The sequence below is a fragment of the Micromesistius poutassou genome (assembly GCF_964030765.1).
Source record: "Micromesistius poutassou genome assembly, chromosome: 4".
In the NCBI taxonomy this organism is placed as follows: Eukaryota; Metazoa; Chordata; class Actinopteri; order Gadiformes; family Gadidae; genus Micromesistius; species Micromesistius poutassou.
Genome location: NC_140274.1, coordinates 3,873,143 through 3,886,262, shown reverse-complemented (window position 1 = coordinate 3,886,262; position 13,120 = coordinate 3,873,143). Strand labels below are relative to the sequence as shown.

Sequence of the window (13,120 nt, the reverse complement as noted above, 5' to 3'; positions counted from 1 at the left end):
TTGACATTTCTTTGTATTATTTTTTTTCTCCCATAGATGTAACTCCACTAAATCTTGGCGGACGTTGAGCATGTTTTGTTAGAAAGGTGCATTAATGAGTGTTATGATGGTGGAACGAGCTATTTGATTTGGTAGATGGACGAAGCAGCCCCTGCACTTAATGAAGGCAGTAAGACAACCTTTGTGTTGTACACATGGGAGCGGAGGGCGCTAGCTCCGTCAACAGTCTGTCTTCACTGGTAGAGACAGGAAGCACTGTGTTCTGTTTGGAGAATGTGAACGTGCATGTAGTCCACGGGATGCACAAGCTGATACGTTAAAGCGTGGATGTCTAATGAGCCAAGAAATTACACACACACACACACACACACACACACACACGTGTGAGCGAATTAAAATGTACACTGTAAGCATCGCTGAAGGTCAAAAACTCGACTTTGCCTCCAAGTGATGAATTAAAAGGAAGGGCATCTGAGGAAAATAAAAATATTATGATTAGAAATATATTAAACTCGATCTACGGCAAAAATTAAAAATATAAATCAAAGTGAATTGAGGAGTTGAATTAAACCTCTTTCCTCAAAGAACTAACACAATTATAGTCATTAATAATTACCCATATAAACATTTGTGTAGAATGCAAATAATATTATTCATATAAAAAAACTAGAATCTGACGTAAAATTGTTAAAACAATAACAAAAAGCAGATTGAAATGAAGTAGTAAAAATGACAGACTGGATGTTGATCGATATAGTGGTACATACTTGATATCCAAAAGGGAGTCAGGTAGAGTATTTCCTAGCTTTAAATACAAGTTCATCCTAGCTTCGTACACATCACAGTAAAACCTTCTACCACCTCTTGTTCTCTAGTCTATTGACACAAGGCATGTGACTATTTGTAATCTGCAATTGCTGTATTCTCAACTGTAAAATACGCATGTTTATTGACATTTACGAATTTCATTTGTATTCATCGTGAACAAATTTTCCTCCATCTATAAGAACTGCAGAAGTCTGTAAGTTACGGCAGGTTACCTTTTCAGCGTAACGTCTGTGAAAACAAAGGAACCCAAACACAGCTCTAAATCCTTAACGGACGTACAATGGTGTCACTTGCAGGGGGGGTGATACACGGTGCTGTTTAACTACCACTACAAAACACTGGGTTTGATATTCGGTCAACACGATCAACCCCTTCAAACCCCCTCCTCTGGGCGCTGGTCTTACAGCACAGACCCCTCAGGAAACACGCGTGTTGGCATTTCAAAGAGGCAACAGATCTGGTCATCAAAGGAATGATCGCGTGCCAACATAAAGCCAACTCAGTCGCTGCGCCATATTTCCACTAATCACAGCGAAAGAAGTTCCTGAAAGAAGTAAAATCATTTTTTTCTTGTTTTTTTCTTGTTTTCCCAACGAGGATAATAATGAGTAATGAAAGCTGTTTGGATTGTTGGACGAGTTATTGACCGGATGGACAAAAACAAACAAAATGTGTAGTTAGTGTGTTCCAGTAATTCGGGAAGTAGGAATCAAATGAGTGGAAGTCGTGTGTGTGTGTGTGTGTGTGTGTGTGTGTGTGTGTGTGTGTGTGTGTGTGTGTGTGTGTGTGTGTGTGTGTGTGTGTGTGTGTGTGTGTTGGAGGTGGAGGGGGGGGGGTTCCCAAAAGCACACAGTGCTTCTTGCGGCCTGTCAGATGATAGCAGGCCAATAGAGAACAGAAACACATGACATTTCAGGTTGAACAGGGGAGGGGGGGTCGAAAGAAGAGGAGGTGAAAGGAAAGCGAAACCCCGACAACATCAAACCAACAGAAGCTAGAAAGAAATAGAACAAGGCACAAAATTGTCTGTAAAATAATTGAACTGTACAGAATAGGCCCCGGCCGTCCAGGAAAGGTTAGGACAGGGGACCCCACCCCACAGCCCCCCCCATACCCCCACACCCCCCCACCCCTTTCTTCTCCTTATCGCCCTTCCTCTTCCTCATCTTCTTCATCTCTTTCTGTGCCCACCCCCCCCCCCCCCCCTCCCTCCCTCCCTCCCAACCCCAACCCCTCTCGTGCTCCACTCGGGAGTCAGACACAGTCTCTCCCCCCCCACCCCCCCTTCTCCTCCCCCCCCCCCCCCCACTGGAGGAGATCAGATGTAGTACTCCTTCTTCTCGTCCGTGTTGCTGTGCCCGCCCTCGGCGTTGATGATGGCCGTGTCTGCGTCGGCGGCGTCGTCCGCCCCCTTGGCCTCGTGGGTAAAGTAGGTACCTGTACACAGAAACGGACCAATCAGAAGGCTTCCCAACCCCCCCCCCCCCCCACGCCCCCCATGGTAGACTCGCATCCCACCGCACTCCGTTGGTGATTCAAACAACAACAACAACAACAACAACAACAACCCTTGAGACGTCTCTCCTGGTGCATTGTGGGTACCGCTCACCTTTGTGTCGGGCGAAGTACCGCCCGAGGACGATGAGCACGCAGAGGATGGCGAACATCACCACGGCGACCACCCCGCCGATGACGGCGTGGTCGATCTTCTGGGGCGCGCTGTCCCCCGCTCGGGATTCTGGGTAAAAAAAAAAACGAGGGAAAAAAGGACCTTCCATGACGACGTGACACAGGTTATACGAGGACGAGCAAACAGAGATGTTGCGACACCATTTTTTCCTTCACGATACCGATTCCGATTCCTGAAGTTGAGTATCAGCTGATACCGAGTTTACACCCATAATGCATCTAGAATTGTGACTACTAATAGCACTTGTTGTTATTGAAGGCTTCTGTTACGATGACGGTAATGTACAGTATAGTCGCTTCACTTACTGGCTACAATTCTTTTTCCAGAACTAGTAATAATAACACATTTGTGTTCTTGTAGTTCAGCGTGAGCATCCATGTTTTTCAGACTTTCCGTTTCTCATTCTGACTTTCCACCTCCGACCGCTAACGAACGCAGCATGAAGCTGTGTTCACACCAAATGCCACTTTGGTCGCGTGGTCAGTCACAAATCCGTTGCTGTAGTGATTTATGCAAGTTTTATCAATTTAGTCGCACTTGTATGAGGAGGTTGAGTTGTTGTGGAAGTACCAGAGACATCGGAGAACCCTGCGCAGTCTATTCATAATATCATCCGGAGGCGCACACAGCTTTTGGCCGTGATATTATATATTATATTATATAGATATTTATATATTATATTATATTATATTATATTTCATAAAACGGGTGGCTTAAATCAAGCGATCTGATTGGTTCCTCCATGCTGCGGTTCACTCCGGACTGCAGGGAACAGTCGGCCGGTTGAACGCTGATTGGCTGTTAGCTTACGTCACTCAGGGAGTGAACGCTGATTGGCCGTCATCACGCGACTGCCGCTACTGAGAAATTTCTGATAATTTCAGACTTTTTTTTGTTACAAACAACGACTCCAGCAGTCTTATGGCGTACACAGTCCTGTATCGTAGCTATCCCTATCCCTGGGACAGGGGGCTCACCGTCACCTGCCTGAGGGTTTAACCTTGCTTTGTTTCTGGGTAAACAGATGACACAGAGTACGCTATAGTGGGTCTGAGGAGGACCGCGGGCTCGACAGCCCGGTCGCCTCTCCGCCGCCAGCTCAATGGGAGGTAATGAAGAGTGTTTCTGAGGGCATTTAGACCATCCCATTCGTATGCATATATAATGCTACTCCACCACCAGAGCTCGGGGCTTTCAGCCCCCCTTCAGGTTGATAAAGCGCTGAATTATGCCTCTCGCGCATTATGAGAATTCAAAATGTCTTTTGTCCTGCGAGGAACTTGCCAGCTCCAAATTTGGCCTTTTCTTGCCTCTTTCAATTTCCTACGGAATGAAATTTTACGTCGTCCATTATTTACCATGGTTGTGATCATCATGTGGTATATGAATATACGCGCTGAGCACATAGCCTTGTGTAATAAACCTGCATATCTGAATCACATATCTAAAAATGATTTCTTTCCTTGTGCCTGATTATTTTAATAACTCCTTCGCAGGGGGGGGAGATGATTGCGGAGTCTTAGAAATGCGCTGTTTGCACTGTCTGTAGCATAGTAAATACAGTACAAAATAATATGCTTGCATCACAAAAGAGATAAATAATGGGCAAAATTATTGAAAATTATTCACGTTTAATGATTTTTTAATACAGCCCTGGTATTATAGATGTGTATAAAGCAACGGGATTCATAAATATTTCACAGTGTGCAAGAGAAAATGCGGTAAAAGCCGTGACATTTACCAGGGGCGTCTGAGGGGCGAGTGCTACAATAGACCCAAGGTTTCGTGGGTTCATTTCAGCATGCTACTCAATCACCAGAAAGAAAAGGTTTGATTGGAGGATAAATTGTCTCGGTTTGCCCCCTGCTCAGAAAGGCAGAGTGCATCCGCGGCCACACGACCGAGCCGGCAATAATGTGTCTGTTCACGCAAACAGCGCAGGAAATATGAAGAGTTAAAATCTGAAGACTGCAAAACATTTTGCAGGGGCATTTACTGCGGCGGCGGCGGCGTCTCCGGGTTTGGACCTGGGGCGACTTGGGGGGGAGCGTTGAGAGAAAGAAAGGGTTGAGGTGTTCTGTGCTGCATGGCGGAGCAGCTCAATTTCCCATCAATCCTCCCGTCATGCTCTGAACTTTGGATGATTTCGATAAAATCTGACTGGAGAGGATTTCTCTGGGGGGCAAAGCGCGAGGGCATAATAAGTTAGCTTTGAGAACCGTCGACCCCCGCGTGGGACACATCACACATGTAGTTTCCGCCAACGAAACCTTTATCCGGCCGGCTCTCCGGTGAAAAGGCCCGGCGCGGTGCGAGAGGCTGCAGCAGCGCTGACATGTTTTGGTATTAATGAGAGTGTTTCTGATTCCAGCCAGGTTCTCTGTCCTCTGCTCCGCTGTACACAGTGGGCTTTGTTTACTGTACCGGGGGGGGGGGGGGGGGGTCTGGTGGCGGATCGGATCAGACCCCCCCGCCCCCCAGGGGAGGGAGCGGCTCCGTGCTCCATGCTAATGAAGCCAGACCCTGGCGCTAAATGGACCCGAGCACAAACCCCTGTCTCTCCCTCACCCTCGCCCCCTCTCCCTCTCTCCCTCACCCCTCTCCCTCACCCCTCTCCCTTGCCCCCTCCCTCACCCTCGCCCCCTCTCCCTCACTCTCTCTCCCTCGCCCCCTCTCCCTCACCCTCTCCCTCGCCCCTTCGCTCTCTCCCTCTCCCTCGCCCCCTCTCCCTCTCCCCCTTGCTCTCTCCCTCCCCCTCTCCCTCGCCCCCTCTCCCTCACCCTCTCCCTCGCCCCCTTGGTCTCCCCCTCCCCCTCCCCCTCTCCCTCGCCCTCCCAGCCTGCTCCCTGCCCTCGCCCGTTTGACACGTCTCCGGGAAAACACAAACAAACAAACCAGCCCCGGCTTCTCTCACTAAGACGTCTGCTTTTTATTCCGACAGCGGAGAGAAAAGGAGAGAGAATGGAATATTCCGGGGGAAAGCGGTGAACCCATCTGAGAGGGTGTCGGCGTGGCGACGTCAGGTGGAAACTCACGAATGTGTGCAGGAACACAATGGCTGTTTTCATAGAGCGCCGCTTCCTGTGGCGTAACGCCGCATAGCGCCGAGGCTACCATGTTGTTCACCGCTTAGTCATCCATTATTGAGACTCAACTCCAAGTCTCTTTCCTCCCTCACACACACGCCGACGCAAACGTTTCCTCCGTGACGGAATGTCCTTGAGCAAGGCATCACAACACCCGGGGGGGGGGGGGCCGGGCGCTGCACTGAAGCAGTCGGGTCGCCCGCGACCTTCTTCAGAAGAGGGTGTCAAGTGAAAAAAACAACACAATTTTCGTTTTTTAATGCGATGTTAGTTATTGCCCGTGTTGTGGCGTCCCCGCGCTCCCGGCGCTGAGCTCCCCCCCCGTCTGGAGTGCGTGGCTCTCGTGTTCCCGGGCGCGGCTTCCCGGCTTTGATCCCGTCGCCGGGACATCAAAACCAAAAAAAAAGTAAGAAAATGAAAATAGATGCAGTGTGACTACGACACAGAACAGATGCTTAGACGACAGGCGGGGGGTCGGGGGGGGGGGCATACAAAAGCCTGCTCCAAATGACATTTGATTAAAGCTGTAGGGAGGGAAAAATAGACTAAGGGGATTTGACGACTTGGGTGGTGGGGAGGGGGGGGGGGGACGGTCTCCACACCTCAGATGAGACCTCCACTCTGGGCCGGGGAAGTGCTGACGTGCGCATGGCCCGTGTCCTGACAAGATGAGCACAGCCGTGGCGGATTTATGGGGGAATAAAGAGGATTTGCCACTGATGCCCGTGTCTGCACAGCAGTGAAATCTGCCTCAGCAAGACCCCGCGGTTTACGCCCTAGGCCGGCCGGCCCACCCCTGCTCCCCCTCCGCGCATCCTTATTGGAATGACTAATTGTGAGCGCGATGTGAGACCGGGGGGGCCGAACAGCCAATCAGATCCCCTGACGGGCGAGGATCAGGGGCCCCGCCGTGTGTGTTTAACACCGTCAGCCACCGAGGTTTTTCTGGTATTAACATACCGTCGAGTTTCCTTGGTTTTGTGCCCTTTATTATCATGTTTATGAGTATCTTGTGCTATCTTTTATTAATGGTGGTACGCACAATAACATGCATTCTCACCACGGCAGATTTCACAGAAAGGTTTTTCAGGATAAAAATCTTGCACCTGACAAACACACACACAAATGACACACACACACAACCCCCACTCGTGCGACCCAGCAACACATCCAAAACGTTGGTATTTATAGACACAATTATTAGGCTATGATTGCATCAATGACTCTTGCCTTGAAAGAGCAAAAAAAACGTTACGCCTATGTTGCATTGGTTGATAAAAAAACATTTGTAGAAAGCAGGATGTGAAAAAAAAGGATAATAAATACACATATTATCAGATTGAACTGCTGACACGTGTGTTATGTATACTCGATTGTCAATATAATTATTTAAACTTCACTTTTTTTCTCAGAAAGTATTATTTCCCCCCCGTTATTGAACAGAATTATGAAAGGGAATTCTGTGAAAGGAACACGAAATGCACATGTATGATTTCAATGGCAATGACCAAATGATTGAGTAATGAGCCAAAGAAATGCGTCACATTGTACAAAACAGCCGTGACATTTGACCCGGATGTACCATGAACAAGAAAAGTTCTAAATAGATGTCAGATGACGACAAAGAACGGCATTTTGTGAGTTTGAGTTCTTGCTGTGTTTGGATCGACAAAAGCCCCTACAGAATTAAGGTGAATGTTTTCGCGTTCTCTTGTAAATCAGCCCTGACATTGACCAACGCGATAGGACATAGGCCTATAGTATAACAACAAATGAAAAATCTCTGTCCTCGTAGGTACGGAGCACAATGAAGTGAAGCAAAACGGCATTGGAAATCTTTTGCAAAGGAGCGAAAAAGAAAGATGAAAAAATATATGAAAAAAGTAGCCAGATAACCAGTACAAATATAAACCAATGAAATATTTCAAAAATATATCAGATAGCTTGTCACTATCACATCACATCCAATTACAATACAATACACTTTATAGTATCCCCTGTTGAATCCCCCCCAAAGTCTATGTTACATGAATGTCTCTTGCGGTGCAATCACCACATACAGTCCTTGAGCAGGAATGATAGTCCAATCAGTGTAGGGTTCTGTATGGGTTCTGTATGCAAGGAGGGGCGAAGGATAGTGTGTGCAGGGCCATGTGTGTTTGTAGGGGCATGTGAGTGTGCAGCGGCATGTGCATGTCCTTAAGCTCAGTTTGGAGAGCTTATCGATGGGCCTTTGCAGGGTATTCGTCTTAGTTTTAATCAAAACACCCCGGACAAGACCTTTGGGCCCAGGCAAAGTCTTTACTACATGGCCAAGGGGCCATGAGTTCCTTGGTGCAGTTTCATCTATGACAGCCACATCGTTGATGTTGAAATTTCTTCTGGTGTTCATCCACTTTTGGTGTTGCTGCATGAGTGGCAGATATTCTTTAATCCACCTCTGCCAGAACAGATCTGCAATGTACTGGACTTGTTTCCATCTCTTTCTGCTGTAGATGTCGTCTTTGCAGAAGAGTGCAGGTGGCATGAGGGGTTTAGCTTTCAGTTGCAGTAGGTGGTTTGGTGTGAGGGGTTCTAAGTCGTTTGGATCAGTTGATACAGTCGTGATTGGTCTGTCGTTGAGAATTGACTCGACTTCACAGAGAGCTGTCTGGAGCATTTCCTCGTCCACTGTTTGATGTTTCAGAACTGATGAAAGCACCTTTTTTACAAGTTTGATCAATCGTTCCCACACTCCTCTGAAGTGGGCTCCTGACAGAGGATTGAACAACCACGTTACTTTACTGGTCAGCAGTGAATCCTGGATTCTTTGATGATCCAGCTGTTTCAAAACAGACTCCAGTTCCTTATGAGCACCCACAACGTTGGTGCCACGATCGTTTCTGATGGTGAGTACTGTTCCTCTCCGACATAGAAACTGCCGTATGGCGTTGATGCAGGAGGCCGTATCCAAGGTGCTCACCACTTCCAGGTGACCAGCTCGACTCACCAGACAGGTAAATATGACTCGCCATCGTTTGACCAGTGATCAACCTATTTTAACTTCAATAGGTCCGAAGTAATCAATGCCCACATGAGAAAATCGTGGAAGATCTGGTTGAACACGATCCTCAGGTAAGTCTACCATTTTCTGCTCACCAACTCTTGCTTGCCTGCGTCTACAGAAAACACAAGATCTTATTATTTTCCTGGCAAGAGAGTTGGAAGAGGGTAACCAGAACATCTAGCCTAGTCTGGAGAGCATGTGGTTTCTTCCTGCGTGTCCAACCTGCTGATGGATGTCACGCAGAATCAACTGGGAGACGTGGGAGTCTTTGGGAAGAATAATCAGGTTCTTCAAGCTTGTTGGCAGAGCCGATTGGCTTATCTTTCCTCCAATCCTTATGATGCGGTCATCAAGAATTGGATCCAATTTCCGAATGGAGCTGTCAGTTCTCACAGGTTTGCCTTTCCTCAGGAGTGTGAGTTCTGAGGCAAAGTAGCGCTGCTGTTCATAGCTGATGACTGACTTCTCTGCTTCATCCAAGTTCTCAACAGATAGGCCATTGTGTTCATCTGTAGGTTTGGTGTTAACTAGGGATGCACAGATTTATCGGACGAACATTGGTATTGGCCAATATTCGCGTTGTTGACTGCCATCGGCCCAACCGGAAATAAGATGACATTCACCGATGGCAGTGGCCGATGTTTATCTGTTGTGTCATATAAATTTTGCGCTGGCTAAATGTTGTGTTGGTTATTTGCGGTCTGACTTGCAGTTTCGGAGAAGATGCAACAGGTGGTAACAGCCGCAGGCTGGACATGCCTCTGGTGTGATGACGTAAGCGGGCGGGTGCCGCGTGCACGTGTGGTTTGTTTACAAATTAAAGTGAAAGAAAATGTCGGTCGTGTGGGAGTATTTCACTGTCTCTGAGAAAGATCAGCGATATGCAGTTTGTAAGACATGTTCCAGTGACATTTCACTCAAAACCCTTTTCACTTCGAAACCCCACATCCCCCACAGCAGGGAAAGGTTGGTCATCTAATGCGATGAACTCCATCACCTTGTTAGTGATCCCTTTAGCTTTGGCGCTGTCCGTGGGGATTTTTTTTCCCTTTCTCAAATGCTGTGGTTATCGACTTCGTCTTGCTGGTAGAGGTTTGTGTTTTCTTGGTGTCCCGTTCATTTCTCAGTTTTTTATCGGCTTTCAGGTAATCGTTGTACACTTCTCCATGTCTGCTTTTCAAATGGCTGATGAGATTTGATCAGTGTTTGTAATAACGCCGTTATTTTTTCAGTAACGGGTAATCTGTTGTTACAACGCCGTTACCGTTACTGACCGTTAAATGCGGTGCATTACTATGAATTGATTGAATAAACTGCGTAATCCCTGGCTGCACACACAAACTGCTAGTGAGGAGACCGGCTGGTTTACCAACGAGATAAGCGATTATGATTGGCTAAGGCAGAGTCATGTTTCATGGTAGCCAATTGGAGCCAGTGTTTTTACACACAAGCCAGGATATGTGTGCCACACACACACACACACTCAAACGCCAAACAGATTAGATGAAGCAGTAGAAATGGTGAGTCTGGAGCAATCCAATGAAAAGTTGTCATTTTCATTAATTGAGGTCACAGGCAAGAACGTGCATGTAAAGGTGGAATAAATAACAACAACAAAAAAAACATCAGTATCGGCCCAGAATTTCACAATCTGTGCATCCCTAGTGTTAGCCACATGTTCCTTTGCCTTTTGGCTTTTAAGCAACATGAGTCTTAAGTTTTAGCAACCAGCCAACAGCTCTCTGTAGTTTTTTTCCATGTGGAGAAGTGTTCAATTAGGTCGCTGGTTACACTTTTGCTTATACTTAAGCAACTCACAGAAATTCCCTTTTTTATTTCTGGATTGTCTGATGGAATTTGGGGCATATCCCTTGGCTCTTCAGGCCATTCAGTTTTATTTTGTGACAGGAAGTCTGGACCATTCAACCATGTTGCTGAATCCAAAAAACGTTTCCATCTTCAATCCACGTGAAGCATAGTCTGCTGGATTGTCCTTTGAACTTACGTGCCTCCATAGATTTTTTTGATTAGATTAAGTTGTGGATTGTGGCAACTCTGATGGCAACATAAGTATGGAAACGTTTTGTTTTGTTGTGAATGTATTTCAGTACGGATGTGCTGTCTGTCCAAAAGGTAGAGTCTTCCATATGGAGTTCTCTTTGTAGCATCCTGTCTACTTTCACAGCCAGTGAAGCAGCGGCCAGCTCCAGCCTTGGGATGGTGATCTGCTTTAATGGGATTACCCTTGATTTCCCCAGTACAAATGGAACATGAACGTCTGCCTTGTCATTTGTGAGTGGGAGGTAGCTTGCGGTTCCATATCCTATCTCACTGGTGTCGCAGAAGTGATGCAGCTCAGCAGTCCTCGTGAGTCCAAAACTTTCAGGCTTTATGCACCTGTCTACTTCAAATCTGCTCGGCTGGTCAAGTTCTGCAATCCATTGTTTCCATGGTTTTGCAAGATGTTCTGGGATCAGTTCATCCCATCCACACTTATCCATATACAGCTTCTGCAGAATTTGCTTAGCTTTGAGGATGAAAGGTGAAAGGAAACCAAGTGGGTCGTAGATCGAACTGACTATAGTGAGGATAGTTCTTCTTGTGGGAACTCTGTCTTGGATGGAAACACTGTAGCCAAAGGTGTCTCTCTGGATGTTCCACTGGATACCTAGAACCCTTTCAAGAGGTGGTTTCTCTTTGTCTAGATCTAGCTGCACTACTACCTTGGCTCTGTGACCTTCAGGGACTGTTGTGAGTACCTCTTGGCTGTTGCTCACCCATTTGGTAAGTGTAAACCCTCCTTGGGCACATGCTTCCATAAGGTCCTTTGTAAGCTCAATTGCTTGACAAGTTGAGGCTACGGACTTAAGACAGTCAGACATAAAAGCTCTTCTTGATCGTATTGAATACTTCATTGCTGTATTGATCCGAGTGGTCCCTCCCAGTTTGCTTCAAGGCAAAGTTAGCAATACTGGGTTAAGATACTGTGCCGAAGAGATGCACTTTCATCCGGTATACTTCCAGTGGTTTGCTGATGTCTCCCTCAGGCCACCACATAAACCTGAGGAAGACCAGGTGATTTTCATGTACTTGTACTAGGTAGTACATCGCCTCAATGTCGGCCATTACTGCGATCCTCTCCTGGCGGAACTGAAGCAGAACGCCCAGAAGTGAGTTGATTAGATCTGGACCTTGGAGCAGTTCTGAATTCAGAGATTTACCTTGTTAGGTTGAGGAACAGTCAAATCCTACCCTCAGCTTCTTCTTTATTTTATAGTAAACCCCATGATGAGGAATATACCAAACTTGGCCATCATTTATTGGGATTTGTGCTTGAGGTACCTTCTCTGCCTAGCCTTTCTGCAGCACATTTTCCATGAAGACCTTATATTCTTCAGCATGGGTGGAATTTTTCTTAAATTTCCCAGCCAGGTTTAATGTCGGCTGCAGTGCCACGTTGTAATTATTAGGAATGACTAAATCCTTTTCTCAAAACGGCAGGGGTAAGATGTAATGTCCACTATTGACCACTGTAGAACTTTGGGCCAGCTCCATGAATCTCCTGTCCTCACATGACATCTTTCTTCTCCTCAGATTCATTTTTTGGGAACTCTTGGTTGTATTGCCTGAGTAGCAGGTCTTTCAGATTATCCATTGATGTTTTATGTTTATCCATTGCAGATGAAGACTTGAGGGGCCCATTCACCGCCCATCCAAAAGGCTGTTAATTATCTGCCAGGGTTCCATCGCTTGAGGAACATTCAGTCCTATCAACATTTAAATGTCAGCATGAATCTCTTCCACTTTTATCCCACAGAGGTGAGGCCATTTGCTTAGTTCTGATTGGGTAAGTAGGTTTTCCTTTGAAACAGGGATTTTAGCTTGTGTGTAAACTTCAGGTACGTCAATAAATTCACCTCCATCTAGATTGCCAACTTCCTGGTGTGTATTAACCGGTCTAAGTCGCTTTGGATAATAGCGTCTGCTAAATGCCCTAAATGCACAGCTACGAACAAGGTCTCTGGTTTGAACTGCTGTAAATTGTTCAAGAAAGTAGAGCCTATCCTGGGCTCTGCTCTCCTCTATAAAGTATTTGAATGCATGCATGAAACGTTGGTATGCTAGTGGATCTCCTTTAAACACTGGCACTTCTCTCTTAGGCAATAGAGATAGATTTTGTTGCATTATCATGAGTTCAGTAATATCCTTTTGACTTTTGACCATTGTGCTGATGTTTTCCTGAGTGATATTACTAGTTGCATGGTTTTCCAGGAGTGGGTTTGAAGCCCTTGTTGCTACTTGAGAGCTATTATGAATGTCCCCAACCGCTCTTTGTAGTGGAGTTTTTGGCATAGCACCCACTTGAATGAATTCCAAAGCAGATGTGTCCCATGTTTGTTCCACATTTTCCTGTTTGCTTGTTTCCTCAAAATATTAATTCATAGCATCACCATAAGACTCCATCACATT

At 46.4% G+C, this 13,120-nt stretch overlaps 1 protein-coding gene across 1 annotated transcript in view; it reads right to left on the bottom strand.

Annotated features, from left to right (window-relative positions):
- Positions 1-2,146: 2,146 nt before the first annotated feature.
- cadm1b (cell adhesion molecule 1b) overlaps positions 2,147-13,120 on the bottom strand; it is a gene marked incomplete at both ends in the record, with an annotated part of 31,257 nt that continues 20,283 nt past the window's right edge. Inside the window, 2 exon segments of the mRNA XM_084467230.1 lie at positions 2,147-2,265; positions 2,438-2,566. Of these exon segments, the coding sequence (XP_084323356.1) occupies positions 2,147-2,265; positions 2,438-2,566 (248 nt within the window).